Source organism: Drosophila simulans, chromosome 3L, assembly GCF_016746395.2.
Source record: "Drosophila simulans strain w501 chromosome 3L, Prin_Dsim_3.1, whole genome shotgun sequence".
Taxonomy (NCBI): domain Eukaryota; kingdom Metazoa; phylum Arthropoda; class Insecta; order Diptera; family Drosophilidae; genus Drosophila; species Drosophila simulans.
The window spans coordinates 12,470,872-12,493,882 of NC_052522.2; the positions used below are offsets into that span (position 1 = coordinate 12,470,872).

Below are 23,011 nucleotides of genomic sequence, written 5' to 3' on the forward strand. Positions count from 1 at the left end.
AATTTTGTTCGGTCTCTTTGCCACTGCTCACCCTGCTGCCCCTTTGGGGATATAGATATTTCTGTATCTATGGCTCTAAGCCACCACCCCCTTTGAAATACTTTCTCCCAAAAAACTTTTTCGGGACCTGCACGCGCCCCTGAACGAATAAAAAGATAGCGTGGTTAAACGCGCTTATTTCGGTTTATGATTAAATTTATTACGTGTACATCCAACCACAGCCCATCCAAAAATAACAAAATGTAAAGAAAATGGGTTTTTGGGGCTTGGGAAGAAGTTGCTGCCCTTTTAAATTTAATTACGCTTTGCGGCGCTTAGAAACAAAAAAAAACAAAAAAAAAAAGGAAAAGGGAAAAGAATCTGAAAAGTTTGATCTAATTGGCCATTCTACTAAGCTTAACCCTTATTATTTTTGATGAGCGCTCTTTCTAATTAGGTTGGCGAAATTGATTTCAACGAGCGGGCACAATTCCCAAGTGGCCTATAGTCCTTCTCGTTCTGGCCAAGAGCCAGCCAGAGCCAAGTGTCGCCGTGCAAAAGTATCTTTTTATCTGGCTGCCTGTGTTTCTGTGTTCTCCGTGTTTCTACGATTGCCAACAGGGATGAGGCTCTAGCTGAAGCTTCGGAGAAGGATGTATCTGTATCTGTGCATGTGCCAATCGAACCCCCAACTGGCGCTAGTGGCTCCGGCGCTCGTGCTCGCTCGCTCTGCTCCTGCTCCTGCCGCTGCTGCTTCTGCTGCTGTAGAAAAAAGTAGAAAAAATCGTAGAGTCACCGCCACCATCCATCCCCCCCGAAAGTATCTTTTGGCCAGCTTTCGTATCTGGTCCTCTCTCTCACTGTCGTGTCTTCGGATTCTCGTACCTTTCGGACTTTTTCGTCGCTGGTGCCTCGTTTATTTATGATTATCTGTGTACAACTTGTTCCATGTTCATCGCATGTCGATGATGGCTGTATGCTGTATGCTGTATGGTGAATGCCGTATTCTGTTCGCTATATGGAGAGCATCGGTATCTATCTGGTTTGTTTGCTACACTCCGAGCATTAAACCCTGCCCCGGGGTGCATACAGGTACCACTGCAGATATATGAATGTGCACCTCCTATCCACAGATACACAGGCACTCGTGGATACGTGGATGAGCTCCATGCCCCCCGCCCGCCCATCACCCCATCTGAAAACTGCAGCTCCTCCGATTCAGACTCCCAGATAGAGAAGAGTACTCCTTTGTAGCACTTTTGTCTTCGTTCATTAATGGCTGGTTGGTCGGTTAGCTGGTTGGCTGCATCTTGGCCCACTTGCCAGTTGCAACATCTCGAGTTGCAGCCGTGTAATCGTCAAGACGTCAGGCTCCTTGCCCATTGCTCCTCCCACAGATTTATGTTCTACTACATCATATAAATATGATAAATTATACTAATAATAAAAGATTTTTTTCTCTTAATTTCTTGTGACTTTTCATTTTAAACTATATCTAAAGAATTCTCAGTAAGCAACAATTAATTAATTTGAAAATAATTTATTGAAGGTGCTATATTTCCATAAGTTCTTTTGCCTTGCAACCCAATGACTTTAATGTATCTCCCAATATTTTAAGCGGAATCTTAAACATTTCCCTTTTTCTAGCTAATTTCTAAATCCACAAAAGCTTTAATTTTCTAACAACTCCATATTGGTTACATTAAAACCAATCAAAGTTCCTTTTATCTACCATTATATTTAAGAACAACTGTCTGAAGTCCCTTAACCCCACACACACCCACCCACTCACTACTTTCTTGCAATAAGAATCCCCAATTTCGGTACTTAATACAAGTTTTCACTGCTCTTCAGTAGACCTCCTCGAAGAAAATCAATCAAAAACATTGTATAAAGAGGCAAATCCAGCAGACGCGCCAGCAGGCATAACCGCAGGCTCAAGGGAACTCCCAAGATAAGTCCTGCGGGAAATGGGAAATGATGGGATTGTGGGGAGGGGTAACTGGGGGAAGGCAATAAAATCCCCAAACCGAAGGCTAAAAACGAATCAATACCCGCACTGCGCCCGACCGCAACTATACGCCCCAAAAAGCCCGGCGAGTCAAAGCGATTACACCGGAGCGGAGCACACAAACACCTTTTCATTTGTATCTATTAGATTAAAATTCATGTCGACGTTTGTAGAGACGCGTACTAGCGTACCAGCGTACTCGCGTACGCACTCCGCACCGCAACACGCGCTTCCAGATACAAAGATACATAGATACGGGCAAAAATGGTGTGCTTGACTTGGCTTGGCTCGGCTCGGCTTGGCGCTCTCGACTCACAATCATCATTGGCCTGGTCTGGTCTGGCCTGGTCTTTTGCTCCGCAGCTCTCGACGAGCTATCTGCAAACAAGAAGAGATACATTCGTTGCTCGTGAAGGGCAGGGGTGGGGGGGGGGTGGTAGCTACATATCCCCAAGATACGAAGCCCAACGAAGCGAGGCGAAGCCATCAATACAAGCCGTACGACTACAGATACAACTACATGGCTCGACACACAGATACTCGTACTCTGTGGCAACAAGCAAAGTACAAAGGATACAAATATATCTCGTGTTCGAAATATAAAAATCGTTAAACAAAGACTGGCGTTGTTTCTGGATTTGGATCGACTGCGACTAACGACCATGGTGGGTATGGGCTTGGGGATGTTTCGAGAGGGTGTTGGGTGGAGGGGGGGCACTTTTTCGGTGAGTTGGCTTTGGCATCATCTTGCCCTCCCGCTTTTGCTTGCGGCCATTTGGGGCAACTTTTCCGTGCACTCTGTCTCACTCTATCTGGGCGCACTCTTTCTCTCTCTCTCCCTCTCTCTATCGCTCGCTTAGCGCCAGTGAGCCCGCCTCGAAAAAGGTTGCTACTTGCGGACCCCCCTTTTTTCCACCATTTTCCCCGCCCATGGGAGAACTTGCTGCTGCGGTTGTCGTCTTGTTGTTGCAGTTGTTGCTGCTACTGCTGTTGCTGTTGTTGCTGCTGTTGCTGCTGTTGTTGTTGCTGCTGTGCTTCTGCACAGAAGGCGACGGCAATTTTGTAGGCGCGCCAATGGGTTAACGTGATCTGAATTTGTTGCTCGCGAGCCAATTAATGTCGCTCCGAATTAAAAGGAAGATACTGATGCCAGATACAGATACGGATCGTAAAAGTCACTTCAAGTGGGTTAACCAGGAAACACCATTTTCTTTTTTTTAATAAGCTTGCCTTTTGAGTGATCAAAATTCGGTTTGGCATTTAAGAAGCATGAAATCCTATAATATTATATAAAAATATCGAAAGCTTTAGTTTTTGAATATATTGGGACAAAATAAAAATTAAAAAAAAATAAAAATAAATAAATAACTCAATTTTTACAAACAAAAATGTTAAGACATATTTTTTTGATAACAATTGATAGTTTATTTCAATTGATTTTATGGTCTACTTTACTTTAAAAGAATTTACCAAATATTTATAATATTATAATAATTATTGATCTAATATTACCCAAATGAAAAAAAAAATAATATTAATAATTTGGGAGATTCTAACCCATATATTTTATAATAATTATTGATCTAATATTACCCAAATGAAAAAAAAAAATAATATTAATAATTTGGGAGATTCTAACCCATATATTTTCGATTGAAAATATTAAAGTCATTCAAGACAAATGTGAAATTTCAGAAAAATAAACTCGTAACCCCATGTTAGTGACCTTAATACGGTGGTTGGTTAAACATTTATTCTGGCACTATCAATCCATTAATTTTCATGAAAACTTGCGAACCGTTTTCCCCGTGGCAAGGAAAACCGCCCAAATAAATGACTATCGAGAAACTAATCGTTAATGTCGGAGCAATGGAAAAGGATAAAGCTGCTGCTCCGGCGATGGTGACTTCATTTAAATGTTGTAAGAATTTGTTTACTGCGTGTGCGACACACAGCTCAGGTGGGGGCGGTAGATGTGGGGTGGGTGTGGCAATAGCAGGGGCAGGGGCAGGGATAACCACCGATTGCCAGGAACGACAAAGTAGCTTTCGAATGTGCTCAGCACTCAGATACATATGTAGCACATAGACGCCATCCCGCTCTAGCAGCTGCCGTCACTCCTCTCGAGTGGCGTTTCAATTAATTAGAAAAAGTTAAAGAAACGCCACGGCAAAAACGAAAAGCGAAGTACGAAAAACAAAAAGAAAAACAAAAAACAAATACCTACATAATAAAATGTAAGAGCGTATGTTGTAGCGGCAAAAGCAGCGACGGCAGCTGCGGTGGCGATTTTTGTTCTTCTCGTTTTTTCTTCTGATTTTTTGTTTTTTCTTTTTTTGTTGGAGCAGCGCGAAAGATGCCACCAATCCAGCCAAAGAGCCAAAGCGGTCAAGAGGGGCGGCGCAGGGGGCTGGGTTGGGGGGAGGCGGTTTCTGGAGGGGAACGGCCGTAGCAGCGACTGCGGCAGAGGCGGATGATAAAACATTACCCATCGCGTTTGGCCCAACCTCTTCACGAGTCTCGTCGTTCATGTTCATCAGGCTTTTCTTTTTTCATCAGCGGCGAAAAGCGAGAAGCGAGCGTAAACACTTTGCTTTCATACGTCGCGACATTCGTGTTGTTCTTGTTGTTGTTGTTGTTGCGTTGTTTATGGCAACAACTACACGTAGCAACACCCACGGCAGCAGCAGCAGCAGCAGCAACAGCAACTGCGGCAGCAGCAGCAAGTAGCAGCGTTGCAACAGCAGCAACAACAGCAGCAACATCATCGCCGACAACAACAACACCTACAAATACATACATCGGCATTTACAACAACACGCAATAACAGCCATTTTTCTAGTTGTTAAGTTAATTTTTTCATGTTCTGCCGCTCTCGGTGTTGCTGCTGCTGCTGCTGCTTCTTGCCGCCGCTGCTGCTGCTGCTTGTATGCCATCTCGCTCGCACGCCAGCAAGACGACAGCCAACGCGAGCAAGTTGCGATACTGCCGCTGTCGCTGCCGCTTGGATGCGATTCGTGGCCAACGGCGCAGCGGCTATAGCCATCCCGCTCTCGCCCGGCCGCAGCTGGCAGATACTTTATTTATGGTCACACAGGCGGTAGATACTTTTTTTTGTGGCCCCCACCCCCCTTAACCAACTGGTTTGCTGCGTCTCGCTCGCACTTGCAGCGAGATTGGTGGCTCTGGTGCGGCAGGGGGTTGAGAGGGGTATCTACCGTACCATACCGATTCCGATGCCGATTCCAATCCCAATCCCCTGAGTGCCACACACAGCCGGAGCGCCAGCCCACTTATAATGATAATCATTATTGCCGTTGTTGCCGTTCGTGTTGTCGTCGTGCCGCCTCGTTTGCTACTTTTTCCAGCGCACACAGATACTTTTCGCACGCACACCAGCGCCCGGATACTGGGCCGCTCTCAAAAAGAGCAAAGAGAGCGCACGCACACCACCGAAGGTGCGAGTAAAAATGAGGGGAGAAACCCGTTTGTGCGCTCTCTCGCTCACCCATACACACGCGACGCGGCACTATGTGTCGTTGTGGTGGTGCGTGGGCCTGTTCTTGTTGTTGCTGCGCTGTTTTTCGATTGTCGGTTGTCGTGTAATTCCCATTTGTCGTACACTTTGTAGTTGCTCAAGAAACTCATGTTAGTCTACTTTTGACTGTTACGCAGATTGTTCGTATCGTTCGTGTCCGCCGCAGTGCCAGTGCCGCAGTGTGAATATAGTGCTCTCTGCCCGCCGCTCGCCGTCGTTCTGCGAGCTGGATTCAAATTCAGTACCCAGATTCAGAAACAGAATCAGATTCACACCCAGATACTACTATTTGCTGCCGCCGCCTCTGGTTCATTCGTGCTTCGTTTTCGCATCCTCCGGATAGAGCTGCTCCTCCCGAATACCGTTTCAACCAATTCGACCAATTTAAACGACTCACATCCGATTCCCGTCGAGCCGCCCGTCGGATTTAACGGATTTACGGTGCCCAGTAGCGCCTGTGTTGGCCAACTAACTCGAGTTGGCCAGCTCCTTGCAGCCGTCGGCAAGTGCAACCAACGCAGTGCAACGAAATAAATAACACAAAAAAAAAAATAAACACAGCCCAAAGAAAGTAAACACTGAAATTGCTCGCAAGCCGGATCCAAAATCAACATAAAAACTAGTTCGGATCAATCACGGATCGCACAATCACAATCACTTCAATCGGATTATAAATCTATCTAGATACACATACGTCGGTTCAGTGCGCGAGTCCATCGGTGCATCGTAACTCTAAGATTTGCTTTATAGTTTTAGTTAAAAGCAAAAATTAATATTAAATGACAGTGCACAGTAATGAAACCGGTATCTGTTTAGTAATGGTGCGTATATCAATTTGTTTTTTCCCATTTTTTATTACTTGTAAGATGGGCCCGCTAATCGCTGCGTTTTAGCTTGTCTGGCATTTGGATAGTGGCAATTAGATTGAAAACCCGTTCAGCGGCGAGGCAAATCAGTGCAACACATGTAGATAAAAGCAGAAACAGTGGGATTACTCTGGGTTCGAATACCTTAGCATTTTGATTTGGCAAACGGAAGACATGGATTTAAAAATAAAACAGATCGAAAATGTCAGGACCACAAGTGTGCTACAAAAAGCGTCTGCCAATTCGGAAAATCTCACTTTGCATCTATGTCTTTGGTTGTTAACCAAGCTGGCAAGGTCACCGCACATCGTGCTCAGTCACACTTGAGTGTCCAATAGGATTTTAGCCATAATAATCCCCTCATTGGTAACTCGATCCCCCATTTAATATGCTATCCCTGCTCCAAAAATTTAATCGCTTGCACTCGACACTCGAGCATATTCATATATTTTCATATATGTAAAAGCAACTTGTGGCGCAACTCGAAAGCTGAAACGGAATATCGGAAATATTAAATGCTCTTTAAACATGAATGGCTGTCACTCTATACACTGCCATCGCCATCATAATGGCTACCCGAAAATAATTTACTTTAGCCGCAGAACGACCACTTCGAGCTGAGATATTTGTTGTGTTATAGTTATAGCCATAGATAGTCGATAATCATCGGCGGCTGATTCAAAGAGCCGCATTGATAAGAAAGCGTACGAGTATTGTCGATCCATCCAGCCGTCCGGCAAACACCGGGAATTAATTTTTAATCGCATAGGGCCACTTGAGTTGTCACTTGATGAAAGCACGAGACGCAACACCGAATCCCAACTGCAACATCAGCGGCAACATTGCGGCGGTATCAATCACGACCGATGATACAACATGCGGCACTGTGACCGCCGGCCTGCGATAAAAATCGTATCTTACGCCTCGGATCATTTGTAAAATGTTAAACGGGAAGAGCGGCCCCAGGCCCCAAGCCCCGTAGCCCCGAAGCCCCAAGAAGTGGAGAAGTTAACCAAGGAGGCAGCGATAAACAAACCTGAAACTTGTTTCCTTACCCCATGTCGCATGTGTGCGAATGTGTACGTTGCTCTTGTCCACTGAAGTTGTTGCAGTTGTTGCTCTTGCAGTTGTTGCAGTTGACTAAAAGTGTTGACAAAAGTGCGCGATAGGCTTATGTGCACACACAAACACACTATATACCATGCTATACCATACCATACCATATAGAGGACCGATCCAGGCAGTCATTGGACAACTTACAATCAAATTGCTCTTAGGACGTTGTTGCAGCTTGTCGTTGTTGTTGCTGTTGCTGTTGCCGCTGTCGTCGTTGGCAGCAATCGGCTGTGTAATTTAAATCAATGTTGTCAATCGAAAACATGATTTGTTGGTAATGGCGGCCCCACTTTGAAGATCGCCGGATCGTAGGGGTAAGGGGTTTTCGGGTGTGGAGAGAGCACAGTTGGTAGGGGGGGAAGAATCCATCGGTTGGGATACCAGCTCTGGGGTTCCGAGGCTCTGCAGTTCTGAAGGGCCCGTGGACAGCCCACAACCCATCCCACTGAAGAGACGCGCTTATCGCACTGATAAGGGGCTACGTTTTTAATTAAGTTTTAGTGCCAGCTGGTAGCGCGGTACAGTAGACCGTCTATTGGGGCTTTTTATCCAGCGCAAGAAGCAGCGCCTTAATGGCCGCCATAAACTCGAGAAACGGATTGGAGAAGATCAAAGTCGGATAATCAATTTACTGAAATTAACTTCAAAGATGGAGAACATTTTTCTAAAAAAGTTTCGTTTTGGAAAGAGAGCTTATTGCATTTTATTATAAGCAATTAAAGGAGTAAAATATATAACATTTATTTATTACTTTACTTCCAATTTGCTTACTTTTTATACAACATATTGTTCATAATCAACTTGGACAGCTATTTTTAGTAGCAAACGCTTGTTAGCTCCGTTAAGCAAATGCACTCAACGTTGTTGTCTTCCACTTCACTTGCAGAATGCCGTTTCAACTCACCTTGCCACCTCGTCGCCCAACACGCCTCCAACCAACGCTCCGCAGAGTCCGCCCTCGACGCTGCCCACGCTCGCCTGTCCCGCCGCCCAGCCGCTGAGTGCACCGGGAATCGCCGGGCCAGGACACAGTGGCATGGTGACCTCGACGGTGCCGCCGGGCGCACGCTCCACCTCGCCGTGCGGTCCGTCCGCCGGCCTGCCCGCCCTCTCGCTGGTGGGCGCCCCACCACCGGGACCACACTCCTCCGGCCCCGGTGGAGCACCGGCGCCCGGAGCGGGCAACCCGCCCAACCGCTGCTGTGATACGGGTCGCACCATCTACACGGATCCGGTCAGCGGCCAGACGATCTGCTCCTGCCAGTACGACATGCTCAACTACCAGCGACTAGCCGCCGCCGGCGGAGTTCCGCTCGGCGTCTATCCGGAGGGCATGTCCGCCTACCTCTCCGGGATTGCGGCGGATCAGCCGCCGTTCTACGCCAATCCGGTAAGTGAACTCGGTCGTGAATAAGCTTCGGTATTTTTTGGGGAGACATGGGTCCTACACTGAGCCAAAAACTGTGTGATGTTGAAGTGGTTAACTTGAATAAGAATATTAATCGTTGAAGATTTCTTATGCTTATTTTATGAAGTTTTATAACTTCGTTTCCAAGATCCTAAATGTGTTTTTTTTGCCGTGCATCGTAAAGCCTGTTCATAAGTCATATAATCCGAACAATGGCGCAATAAATTTGTGAATTTGTCGACTCGAGGAGCGGGAGACCACCATCGAAGTTGGAGTTGAAGTTGAAGTTGAAGCTGAAGTCGCGTCGTCATTTGATCGTGTACCATGGGTACCGTGTACCGAGCCCCGTCCATGCTTCCGAACTTGTACTGTGGCCTACAGCGGAGCCTCGCTTGAAGCGATTTGTCAGCCGGGGGGCCACAGGTCCCGTGGTACTTAGGCCCTAAGCCTACGACTGACCTTTCGCTCGCCCAGTGATATTTCAAGCCACATTATTGTTGCGAAATATGCCTGCGCTTAACTCGATCTGCTGAAGGAGTCGGGGGGCATCGCATCGGGATCCCCGAAGTGCTGCACTTTTCCGATTTATGGACAATGGACTGGGTACTGAGGACTGTGGCAGACGGAGGACTGTGTGGCACGTCTTGGTCACCATCGCCACATGTCCGGCGCTTCGCCGTCGGCCCTTTGTTCGCATCGCTTCTAATAGCATCGTGTAATTTGCCTTTGTTTGCCAACAATTCTATTTGGACACAATGTTCTCGGGGACCACATGCGGAGCCCGAGGAACTGGACACCCAGTGGTTGGGTTTTTGGTTTTCTCAGTTTTGGTATCCGGTGCATGTGTTCTCTATTCTGTTGAAAAGTTAGTTGGAATCGAAGAAAATGCATTTACTGTCTGCTCAATTGAGCTAAATACAATGTTTTGACTTGTTTTCTGGTTTCGGTTGTCTCATAAAATGTTTTCGAAATGTAATTCAATGTGTATCCTATTTTTAATTGTCTGTGGAAATGGTTGGGCGAATGCAATTACAATTGATTAATTTTTAATGTGTTTCAAGAATAGTTTGTTTGCTTAAATAAAATCAAAATTAATTCAGAAAGTTTTAACACTTAATTAGGATATAAATTTAAATTTGCCTTCCAAAAAAATGTCATTCAAGCTGACACAGGTATTCCATTCGAATTGAATGTTCAAATTTGTCTCCGAATCGGTGGGCATTCGGCGTTTAATGTCCCTTTTGTCGAGGCCTCCTTCTTTGGACTCCCTAACAGCGCCCATTAAATATGATCCGATAAAATGTCGCATTCAAAAGTGAACACATAAATTTATTTGCTTACAAGCCAAAAAGAAAAAAGCCTCAAAAGCTGACGGCACTCGGGGCAAAAAATAAATAAAAAATAAAAAACAGAAGCAAAAGCAGCAGCAGAACCCAAAACGAGCTGACGACTGTGAAATTGAAACTGAGAGTTTAATGAATGGCCCGTTGAGTATTTCGAATGCCCACTACTTTGGATGAAGTTGAAGTTCGAATAAAAGACTGAATCGAATCTGTGACTAAACACTTTGCGGCGGGTGGCAGTGGCAAGAATATTTGCTGATTTGCAGATTTGCTAATCTCTGCGAACGCTAATGTGTGATTAAATATTATAGCCGTTAAGTGATTTAAGTGCAATTCAATTCGCCCAAACAAACACATGCTCAATTAAATATATGTTCGAAGTGAAATTTGCATTTGAACTGGTTTACTTTGAGGGCTAAAATAATGTGATAAATTTAGAGAACCGGTCCGCCGGCCAGTAGCTGTATAAATTTAGCCATTGTTCGTTCAAACAAATTATGAAAGTCGCATCGATCAGCTACAGCGATCGAGTTCGAAGATCGAATATATATAGTATATATATATATATCCATCTGCTGACACAGCAATTAAGTAGGATGTGATTGAAGTGTCATGTGGCATGTGGGGCACTTGGGATCATGGGGCACTTACACGGCCGTTTAAAAGACAAAACAGGTCGGGTCGCGGCATCTGCTAAATAAATCATCCGGGGTCGTAATTAGTCACTTCAGCCGCCGGCGCTAAACTGAAGCGATTTCTCTTCGAAACCCCTAGACGTATGGATATAGATACATCTATGCTAGGCGGCACATGCAGATCCAGATCCAGGCTAGTTGTAAAAGTGTCTGCTCAATGCGGTGGATTCATTACTTTGACACGACCTGTCAAGCGGCTGTCAGTTTGCCGCATCGCGGGAATATATATCCCAAAACTCCGACTCCGAATGTGACTCCCGGTCTCGAAGGTGGATGACGATGACGACAACGGTGTATGGTATGGTGGTGGTGCAGCAACGCTGTCATTTCAAATGGCAAAGATACATTTGAAGAGCGCCGCCCGCTAACAAATAGGCCTAACCCATGGCCACTCCCGGTGTTTCGTTTCCCTCCTTCGTCGCTTTTCCGCGTTTTCCCATTTTCCCGCTGCCGGGTTTTTCATCTAGTGTTTTTGGGGGCGTCGACGGTCGTTGCCGCCTCGTACCTTATTAATAAATTTGTCAACACGCAAGTGACAGCCTGTCATCCTGTCCGCCCTCCATACATCCGTACATCCGTGCATCCATGCATCCATTTATCCATTCATCCGTTTATCTGTTTATCCTTAAGTCCGAAATTGACTTCGACCCCGGGCGCATATGTTGCATCCTGCACTCGCTGACACTCGGAGAAATTAATTTCGTTAATTGCCGAATGTCGGCCCTCATTTAAAATGGGTCCTTTGTTGGGCAGCTATATCTGGCCTTTTTTTTGGAAATTATTTTCGAGAATACCGGGAGTTAATTGAACTAATTGAGTGTTTTAGTTTTTGAGCACGTGGGTAGAGAGAAATATTATAGGTATATTTTATCACAGAGATACTTTCAGCTGCTTCTTAAATTCTTATAATAATGGTAGAAAGATAATAAGATACTTATATATCTATGTAAATGAAATTGTAAAGCATTATTTAAAATGTTACAAATCAAATGGGATTTCATATCTTAACAGATTATTTAGCTAGTCCGATTAAAAATCACATAGTGGAACCTACAATTATTCACTATTATTTGTCTAAAGTGACGAGCAGATTAAGTTGGGTCTAAACACTACATGTTTTTTTAGCAAATTATAAGTGCACTCGCTTTCCAAGTCTAATGAGTGGACTACCCAGTTGCACTTAAGCTTCCCTACGCCATAAAAGGTCCTTTGTGCGAGGGCCCAGAGCCTTCAACGCGATTGCGAACACAGAGGCCTTTTGGCCAACGGGGCGGATGGGTGTTTTTAGACGGGCAAGCAGCCAAAATGGTATATTGACTTTTCCCCAGTTTAAGTGCCGCAACATCATCAACGACAACAATGCAAGCATGAAATTTCACACTCGACAACATAGTCGTCGCACTGGGTTTTCAGCTCCAACAAAAGGACGAAATGTGCGGTATACGCTCATATCCTGTGGGAGCTGCAAAAACTTTTGCCCCCCGGCAAGTTTTCTACAAAATGTAGCAGAAAGCAACTACAAATCGGACCACACTCCTTCGTTATTTCGGCACCGAACCGAACCGAACTGAATCCCATTCCAGATATCACACTCTGTGGCATTATAGAGAAAACAACCCCGAGTCACATACATACAGCATCCTCCCGACTCCGAACCTTGGAGATCCTGGCACATCCTGCTCCTTGGAACCTTGGCTACAAGCACTGATTTGTCAACTTTTGAAAATGTCGAAGTGTTGTCGTGTTGTTTTCGGGGGTTGCTTTTCTAATGGCAAGGTGACGGGTGGTTGGGGCTATACTTTACAGTGTAGTGGGTGTGGGGGGTATAAGTGGGGTGTTGGCTGTTGGGTGTTGAAGGTTGTGTGTGCCAAAGTACTAAATACATTTACTGCTCGCACCAATCTCATTGTTGTTGCCGTAAGTGTTGTGGAAAGTTTTTGTGTTGCTGCCGTTGTTGTTTGGCTTTTTGGCAAAGTTGAAAATGTTCGTTAACAGTAAATTTTGCACTTTTATACGGCTGGCAAAAAGGAAAAGGAAGCCCTGCGCCTTGATACTGCTACTTCTGTGTGTGTATTGGTGGGGGGTGGGTTGGGGCTGTGTGTGTGTGTGTGTGTGAATGGCCGCCCTGCCCACAACAAACAAATTAGCAGTCATGGCAACGCATACGAACAACGGACAAACAAACAGGCAACACGACCAGCAACAACAGCAACACAACATCAACACCAACAACGACAGCAACCTCAGTGGTACAACTTTATAAGCGAGTTGTGAAAAAAAGTGTCATCGGGAGTTGGGAGCTCCAGTTCTTGAAAAGGGGGAAAAAAGCAAGACTACACAGCAAGAAATTTCCAGTGTTCACTAACCAAGTGAAAGCATCAGTGAGCCAAATAAGTTACATTTAGTTTCAGTTCAGCAATACAAAGAAATCTATCACTTCCTCATTAAAACATTGAATGACTATTAAAATATAGATATTTTAGCAGACTTATTAGATTTTTTTAGATTTAACTTTTATGCTCAGTGCAGATTAGCTCTCCTAGAAGCGAACGCATTCCTTGGCGCGACTCAAACTCCGCGCTGTCGTCAATTTCAATTACAATTTCGATTCCGACTCCAAATCGGAAAGCGAATACGAATACGCATCTGATTCCAATACCAATACCAATACCAATTCCAATTCCAATACCTATTCCGAATCCGATTTCGATTTCGATTCCATTCATTCTTGGCTGTACAGGCGGGAATGCGGCGGGCAAACGTGCGTTTATTTTTAAATCGAAGCAGCAATTAATTAACTCGGCCCGTCATTACGCGCATCGCTCAAATCGTGGCGCATCAGGGCGACAGACCACAGGAGCCGGCGGAGGCTCCACCCGATCCCCGCCAGAATCCCTTGCCGCCATCATCCGGAAGCGGAGTGTATAATCCCCCAAGGCAGTGCGCCCATTGACGTCCCATTTGGCGTGAAGGGAACACAGTCGCAGAATTTGCCTCGTAATGAAGACAAAGTCCCATTTTAATTTGAATTATTTAATTTGCCCGCAGACAGGAGGAGATGTTGCTGGTATCCATGGAATCCGTGGGTTCTGGGAGCCGGCAAACCGCACTTCCCGATGCGTGAAACGACGCACTCCGCTTGTTAAGATCCAGCGGATCAGACGTCTAACCACTTGAGGTCTTTGTGGCCAACAGTGGTCACTCATTCATGTTCAACGCAAGGGGCGTGGCGGTGGAGGGGCGGGGCGGTTATGCGTTTCTCGAGCTTGTTTCACTCATATTCGGACTTTCGCTCAGCAAATATTTACTTTGACTTCACGGCGATGATTAATGGGAAATGTTAACAGGCCCCATATAAGAGGTGATTACGAGTGTTTGTGGAGTATCGGATTTCGATTTATTATTATACACATCCTATTAGCTCCAGCTCACTTTTGGATACAGCAAACATAAGGCTTTGCTTTCGGAATGATATATAAATATATTTACGATCTGATTCGGCAATAATTACAAAAGTGCTTAAATATTTGTGACCACAACTATGTATGTCAGTTGATTAAACGGCACAAATATTTCTAGAAATCTAGAAATCTAGCAACTTATGGCTTGAAATCCTTACCACTTCGCTGATGGTGGCCACTTACTGCCCAAGTACACCGCTTACCGAGCGTGGAAACAAGCTCTAGTGCCAAAAGTACAAACATTTAAAACATTTTGCAAATGCATAAACATCGTTGCGGAAGAACACGCTGTATCGGCAATATGCGATCTGGGCAACAAGGCTTTTACAATTGCAGTTGTCGTCGCCAGTGGTAATGCAATATTTAACTCGAAAACGAGTTGCATCTGTGCGGTGCAACTGTGGATGTTGCCGCTGCTGCAGATGCTGCTGCTGCTGTTGCAGATGTGGCTGCTGCAACAGTTGCTGCTGTCGCATCGCAGTATTGGTAATAATAAACGCGGACGCAAACATGTCGAATGTTGTTAATATTAACCACCGCCAGCGCAAAAATCCCGCCACGGGTGCCGCTTTTCCACCAGAGTACCAGAGCTGCTAACTGCCAACTGCAATGGCAACCAGCTACTGTTGCTCCATGGAGATACTTTGGCTACTTGGCCACTTGGTAGCCGGCAGCAATTTATTATATGCGCTTTGCCCGCATCGACATGGCCTACACGCACTCGCTGCCAAACACGCACGACACAGATTCGGATTCGAATTCGGGACCCCATCCTCATCCGCATCCTCATCCTCATCCCCATTCCCATTCCCAGCTCCACTACCATTCGCATGCAGCGACTTTTGGCCAATTCCCGTGATAGCCGGGCGTGATTGTTGTAAAGGTTGTAAAACGTAAACCGGTTCCCAGCCCGGTCTCGCATCGAGCTTCCATTGAGAAATAGGAGCAGGCCGTGTAATTTAATATAGTCTGTCCCGAAAACGCTGTCCATGTTTGGACTAACTGCCTTCTGCTATCGGCAAGGAGTCAGAGGCCGTCCTCCACTCAGAGAAAAGTACTACCGAAAAGAAACTAGAAAAATTCTAATTTTCGTGTTTTTTGTATAAGATCGGTTTGAATTAATAAAGAAAATAGATAAAGATGCTGTCAAGTTAAATATTAAATGAAATAATGAATTTACATTAATTCTGATAGATTAATAGTAATATAATCCTTGAGAACATTAGTTTTCTATATACCATTAGCTGTAAATGTGATATTATATGAAGTATCCTCTAGTTACAAACTTTTGTTACCTTTAACTTGTGTAAATACGTTTTCATGAGATCTAGGATTATTTTAAGAATTGCGTAATATGCCGCTATTATTTTTCCGAGTGTCGTACCTGTCAAAGGGCCTTGGCCCTGCCGTTTGGCCTGTTCCTCGAGATCTGCGGCTGTTGCTTTCGCTGTTTATCAGTCTATCGCCGCTGTACTCGCACTTACCACATGCTGGGCCACCAGTGCCGGTCCCGAAACCTTTTGGCCAGATCCCAGACCCAAGACTACCACTTCTACTCCCACTCCTGCTCCAGCGGCAAGTCGATGGGTCGGCGATAGCGATGTTGCAACAGCAACAGCAACATTTTCGTGTTGGCGACATAAAAATATTTCCGCTTTTGCAGCGGCAAACTGGCCAGACGAACGTCGCGACACGGAGACAATAGATTCTGGGACCTGCATCCGAGTGTCCTGCACTCATTGGTCCTGCGGTGCCATGTAGATCCGTATCGGAGTGGTTCTCATTGATTTCGCATCTTGTTTTCGTACCCCCGCTGTTTTCCGGACTGGCGACTATTTGCAACACGCTTGTCATAACTGCGGCGGCAACGACAGCGGCAATATGCAGCATCATCGCTTCGCAGTGACGAATATGCGTCCGATTTCAACTCGAACACTATATACACCATATATACTATATATACTATTGATGTATAGGAGGCACTCCAGCATTATCGCGGGAACAGCTGGCGAATGTCGCAGCGAGTTGAGACAAGCGGCGTAGATAATTGTCGTGTTAAACTTAATCAGCGCTCTATATTACACGTCGTGTCCCACGCCCATTATCAGTGCCAAAGTCTGTGTTCCTAAATGTTTCCAACGATTCCAATCGAGTGTCTAATGGCGCGATGTACATGCACATGGAGCTGCAGATTAAGCAACTCCGAAGGCAGTGCAAACCGCTGGCCATTTGCTCCTAAAGTCACTGCCAGAGTCACGAAATGGCCACATGCTCACCCGATGCTGGTCAGATTGCCGCGGGCTTATCACCACATTCTGCTGCACAGTGACACCGAAATGCGTTCTTGTGAAGAAATCACTGATGGAATTCACACAGCTTTTAAGTGGAAAAAACTAACAATGCAATTACAATTTTTCCATATTTACTTCAAAAGTTAATATTTCTTTCACCCCCATTCAAATTTGAACAATAAAGCGATAATTTTAAATATGATGAATAATCATATTTGCTGAGCTTTGATAACGCAGACACATAACAAGCCATCATCTATCGCCTCAACGAAAATATATACTCGCTGCTGTCTTAATGATATGTTTAACATGTTTTTGAATAATTTTGGTTCAAGGTCTGGCCCATTGCTCCCCAAAGATCAAGCTAAAATCAGAAATTCGTCTAGAAATTAGTCTAAAATTATAAATAACCAAACAACTAATCAGAGCGTTATCTTTCGGGTTTTTTTTCTTTCTTTTTTTTTCAACAGGCTGGCATCGATCTGAAGGAGAACCTGGTGGCCGGAGCATCGCCCTGGCCATATCCATCCATGTATCATCCATATGACGCGGCCTTCGCCGGCTATCCGTTCAACAGGTGAGGATTAGTCATACATACATACATAGTTGTGCTGAAAGTGCGAGTTCGACAGATAGTTCCCCCCAATCCCAATCCAAATCGACAAAACCCCGATGGTGGTCCGCTGGAAAGGCGTCGATCGGAACGTGAGTGGGATTGGGATTGGATTGGAATTGGGCTTGGGATTGAGGTGCTGCAGGTGCGTGCAATTGCATTTAAATGCCGTTTCGGAAAAGTGCGTTCGAATAGTAAAAGTCCGGCATATTGGCACGCAGGCGCAGTGGCATTCGGATTTCGAATATTCAATTTATTCGCTTGTAATTGATTGTTTGCACGTCGGCGGGCTGCTTCCGCCGATTGCGCACCTCAAAAATGAAATGAAATGAAAAGAAAAGAAAAAAAAAACAAGAAATGAAAATGAGAAAACCACAACAAGCCCATTGCAGTGGCCAAAGTGACATAAATTTCCAACACACAATTGCCGGTTAAACAATCGACGAGAATCGACAACATCCCGTCACGTCACCTCACGTTCGGACAGGTACAACGATGGGCCCATTGTTTCCCCTGTAATTGACACTCATAACAAAATTTGATAGTTGACTCATGCAGCTACTGTTGATATCGATGCCTTGTTGCGTTGTGTTGTTTTCTTGTCTATCGAGCATACATATTTGCCATAAATCAATTTTGAGTTATTTCGCCGTGACGTGCCGCTAGTTGGCGAATTGTTCGATTCAAAATTCATAAGGTATACACCATGATTGTATGTGCACATAGGCCCCACCTTTTTGAATTTAATTTTTTGCCACAGCAGCAGCAGCAGCAATACGAACTTTTGGGGGCGTTGTTGTCGTCACCAATCATTTACAGCGCGCTGATAGGAAAATTAAAAAAATGTATCCAGCTGTCAGGTGATCAAAGGCACTCTGCCTGTCTGCGCAGGTGTTTCGCACTCGGCGACACTTTGCATTCAAACTTAAATTAATTAATGCAACGGACACAGCGTCGTCGTTTCCCTACACAAATGCACATATGTACTTATATATATGCACATATATAGCATCCAGTTGACATCGTTGTCATCCTCCTCTCCATTTGGATCGGATCGGATGGGATCGGATCGGATCGGGCAGCTGTCTGAGAACTACAAATGAGACAGCTACACATGTATGCGATGGCGATGACGATGGTGCAAGTCCTCTCCCCCGTCGCTGTTTTGCATTCCCAACACTGAAAAAAAGATACAAATTATATGGTTAAAATAGGTTTCTTTTGCTCACTAAAATAGCTCAAATTCTCCAATTAATAATTCAGAAATGGTTCTCTTAACAAGTTCTGAAAAAAAACTTGAGAATTACAAACGCAGAACCAAATATAATACAAGTATCTTAAGGTATTCCTCATTACCTTAAAAAACTATTCAAAGCATGGTTTTCGATCTACTTTAAATTAGTTAGGTTCGAAATGAGTTTGCATTTTATCTCTCAGTGTATTGATGTATTCCGGTGAATGTATACGCTTCGTCGCAATCTATATACATACATATAGCAATATACTAAAAACGTTCATGTTAACTGCCCACAAAAAGCGATAAAGGACAGTTGTCGTTCGAGAGGCATGCGGCAACATTCAACATTCTACCATCGACCACCGTCCACCGACCATTGACCATTGACCATCGTCTCCATCGGCTGGCACAGTGGGATGGGGGAGCAATGTGTCAGACCGCAAACTGCACGGGCATAAATGTTCGGGCCCATGCAAATGCGTTTATGATGAACAAATTTAACGCTGAACAAAGCCAACACCGCCCGCCCACCGTTTGCTGTTGGCCGCTCAGTTTAACAAATTGCAACAATTGTTTGGGCTGTCGCATATTTAAAGAACTCCGAACGACCTGGCAACAGCTGGGATGGCTGGCTGCATTCCATTCTGGCCTTAATCACCTGCTGGCAATTCGGGGAATGGTCGTTGGGCTCTTGGTCTTTCCTTATTGCGCAAAATAATGTCCGCAACCGACTTGTGAACCCCGTCTAATTTGGTATTTTTCTTGCATTTTTTTGTGTTAATTTTGCAGCTATGGCATGGATTTGAATGGGGCCAGAAGGAAGAACGCCACCCGCGAGACCACCTCCACGTTGAAGGCCTGGTTGAATGAGCACAAGAAGAACCCGTATCCCACCAAGGGCGAGAAAATAATGCTGGCCATTATCACCAAGATGACGCTGACGCAGGTGTCCACGTGGTTCGCCAACGCGAGAAGAAGACTGAAAAAGGAGAACAAGATGACCTGGGAGCCCAGGAATCGCGTCGACGACGATGACGCCAATATCGACGATGACGATGATAAGAACACCGAGGATAACGATCTGCTAGGTAAGAGAAGGACCATATTCAGAGGATTTCATTTATATAAAGTTTAGTTCCTACATCAAAGCTCATAGTTCTTTAAAATTTAAAGATGTTTAACTAAATACTCAACCGAAAATACTATTTTTTATATAGTTTCGCCCTTGAAAGTAGGCAACATTTTAGTCAACAAGTTACCAGATAGCATGGCATTTCCGTTTCCGTTTCAATTTAAGACTTAAAGATTTTACTATTTTCCTATCATGATTTGATTTTAATTTACCCCGTACCTTCTTGCCACTCTTTACAGACGCCAAGGACTCCGGGGTTGGTTCCACGGACGACAAAGACCGTTCCGGTCGCCTTGGCGACATGATGACCGACCGTCCCGGCGAGAGCAACAACAGCGAGTGGTCCGAGTCCCGGCCAGGATCGCCCAATGGATCACCGGACCTGTACGACCGCCCCGGCAGCATGCCGCCGGGCGCCCACCCACTCTTCCATCCCGCCGCCCTGCACCACCACTTCCGGCCACCGGCGGGATCCCCGCCAGACATCGCCGCCTACCATCACCACCAGCAGCAGCTGCTGCAGCAGCACCAGCAGGCGCAGCAGAACTCGCTGCAGACCGCAGTGGGGGGCACCGCGAAGCCAAGGATCTGGTCGCTGGCCGACATGGCCTCCAAGGACAGCAAGGATTCGAGCTCCGGCGCCAAGGATAACCACCCAGAGCTACCGCCTGCGCATCCCGGCTTCTATGGACACCCCGGCCAGCAGCCCTCGCCCGGCAAGATTCTATCGCCCCTCGCAGCAAGGATTCCCAACTATTCACCCTATGTCCGCCCGGACTTGTATCGTGGCTTCTACGGACCAGCTGCAGCGCATCTGAGTGCTCCCACGCAGGAATTCCTCGAGCATCAGCGCACATTCGGTGCCAGCTTGGCGGCCCACAATGGACCGCTGGGCATGAATCCGTTGCTGTGGAAGGCGGCCGTATCCGGAGCCGCCAATGGACCCCACTTTGCGCCGCTCAGTCTGACCACCTCGGGTGGATCGAGTGGAGGACAGCAGGTGGCACCGCCGCCAGTCGCCTCGCCCTCCGCCTCCAGTTCGTCCTCGTCGATGGGCTGCGATGTGGTGCACATACCCACGAGCAGCGGACAATCGGCTGCGCAGCACATGATGGGACCAATATCCAGCAACTCCACCGCCTCGTCATCCAGTTCGCACTCCGGCAAGATATCGCCCGGCGTGAATGTGACCTCGCTGAGTGCAAAGCCATGACATCCATCGGCGGCATCTCCGGATCCGGAACTGGGTGCGGCCCCCATCGCCTCGCCCATCTCCGCCTTCCGCTCGCTGATCGCCTTCCGGGAGCAGCAGAAGCTAACGCTCCTGCGGCCGTAGTCACTCCCAGTTTCGAAACCCATTTCGCTTTCGATTTCGATTCCGATTCAGATACAGATTTCGAGGCCCGGGCTTGAAAGGTATAATTACACTTTCGGACAATAATTTACAATGTGATTATTCGGTATTTTGATTAACGCCGCTTATACCAAATAGCAAGCAAACGACAAACAAATATAACCAGCTGAAACGCAGCGGTTACCCTTTGGCATGGGCCCCCAAAACAAAAATTTGATTGAAAACACTGCAAAAAAAAAAGATGAAAGATGCAAACAATTCGATAAGAACAAAAAAAAGTGAAACACACCCAACCCGCTGCCCCAGACGTTGTGCAATTTTGTGGAGAAGATAATCCAAAAACCATTCGAAGATACGTTAATTTAATTACATACAACTTATGCAATCAGAGCTTATAGGATGTAAATTGGAAGATATATAGCAGGGCGACATCAATGGATACAATGAATACATACATACATACATACCCGACCACTAACATATAACCGAGAGATGGCAGATGGCAGGTGGCAGATAGCAGATAGCAGGTGGCACGTGGCAACTGGCAGATCCGAAACTCCCACTAAATTATAGAAGCACACATCCTGGCAGCTAGGTCCACTTCTATCCGGTAGATTACGATTATATCATTGCTTTTTTGATCGATTTGAGTTCGAAAAAACTAGCGGTACCCCTTCAAGGCCCTGTGGCAGGAGCCCCAAAAACATATCAACCCAAATCTGCTGATGACCCCACCCAATCCAATCCAATCCAATCCGATCCTTAACCATCCCAATCCTCTCATTTCCCAATCGAGCGAGCCCAAACACCCAAGCCAAATGTACACGAGCAATCATTGATTTAGCTGTTATTGTTTTTATCGTCTTAAGTTACCAATTTGTTCCTGTCGTTTATAAATTTAATTTATTTTACTTCGTATGTACCATAATTTTCTACGTGTGTAATTATTTCCTAAACTAGAGATCCATGTATTGCTGTACTTTATGCACAAGTTGTAAGTATGTAAGCTCGCGTAATTGTAGCGCCCTAAGCGTAGTGTAAATTAGTAAAACTGTATATACTTATAATAAAAGAACGATACTGAGACACATTAAACAAAAGCCACAATTATTGGTATAAATAAAACAAAGAGATTGCGTTTTAAATGCTTTTGGGGTTTCGTTTTGGGGCAATAAATGGGACTGCACTATAATTATGCATAAGTTTTTACCCTAAAATTTTAAAAGTTCTATAAAAATGTAGTTCGCTGATCTTGTACGTTTATTTATTTATTAGCAACAAAAAACCAATCTTCACTCCTAAAGATGTCTAGACTTCATTTAATGGGACAGCTTACCAGTGCGTTTCAGTTTCTTTTTTTCAATATCAAATGAATTCGAAGTGCAAATAAACGAACCTAAACAAAAATTTGAAGTTACCACTAAAAAAAAAAAATACTTTTGATGAGCTTTGTATTTGCCACCAATCACCACAAGTGAAAGAAAATACTTTTAAGCCCGTTGCACAAAAACTCGCATTAAAAAAGTGCAAACAACAGCTATAACAATTGAATCGACGAATATAAATCGAAAAAACAAAGAGGTGTTAATAAAGTGGAACACAAATGAGAACCGACTTCGTTCCTTTTTGCTTGAGTAAAGTGCAGTCTTATTTTTTTTTATTGGTTCATCATAGACATCGGTGATTTAAGGGCACTCTGCTACATATACGATGGTGTACGATAAGGTCGAATGCAAAAACAATATTTTCGCTATAAACGTGTTTTCCTGTGTCGCTGACCGGAAACGCATTCGCCGACATAAACAGAACAAGAGCAAAGTGAGCAGAAAACTTATGAATGGAGTTAACAAAAGGCGGGTTATATGGTGACTGGAGTGAGCCGGGGGTTAATAAACCCTACAAGTTATTTATGGTCTGCCATTATCGACTATCGAAGCTCGATTTGCTTGGGCTCATCCGTGGTTAAG

At 45.2% G+C, this 23,011-nt stretch overlaps 1 protein-coding gene and 1 pseudogene across 1 annotated transcript; both read left to right on the forward strand.

Moving 5' to 3' along the window:
• The first annotated feature begins 3,823 nt into the window (after nt 1–3,823).
• LOC120284737 lies at nt 3,824–6,283 on the forward strand (annotated as a pseudogene).
• LOC6737854 (homeobox protein caupolican) lies at nt 6,211–22,173 on the forward strand. The gene is made up of 5 exons (XM_002084646.4): nt 6,211–6,349; nt 8,397–8,900; nt 17,179–17,285; nt 19,348–19,646; nt 19,930–22,173. The coding sequence occupies exons 1-5, from the start codon at nt 6,308–6,310 to the stop codon at nt 20,901–20,903; spliced, it is 1,926 nt and encodes a 641-aa protein (XP_002084682.3). The 5' UTR covers nt 6,211–6,307; the 3' UTR covers nt 20,904–22,173.
• The last annotated feature ends 838 nt before the right edge of the window (nt 22,174–23,011 follow it).

Coding starts and splice junctions, on each gene's coding strand:
- LOC6737854 (XM_002084646.4), top strand. CDS start 6,308: ATGACAGTGCACAGTAATGAAACCGGTATCTGTTTAGTAATG. Junction 17,286..19,347: donor GCCGGCTATCCGTTCAACAG/GTGAGGATTAGT, acceptor TTAATTTTGCAG/CTATGGCATGGATTTGAATG. Junction 19,647..19,929: donor CGAGGATAACGATCTGCTAG/GTAAGAGAAGGA, acceptor CACTCTTTACAG/ACGCCAAGGACTCCGGGGTT.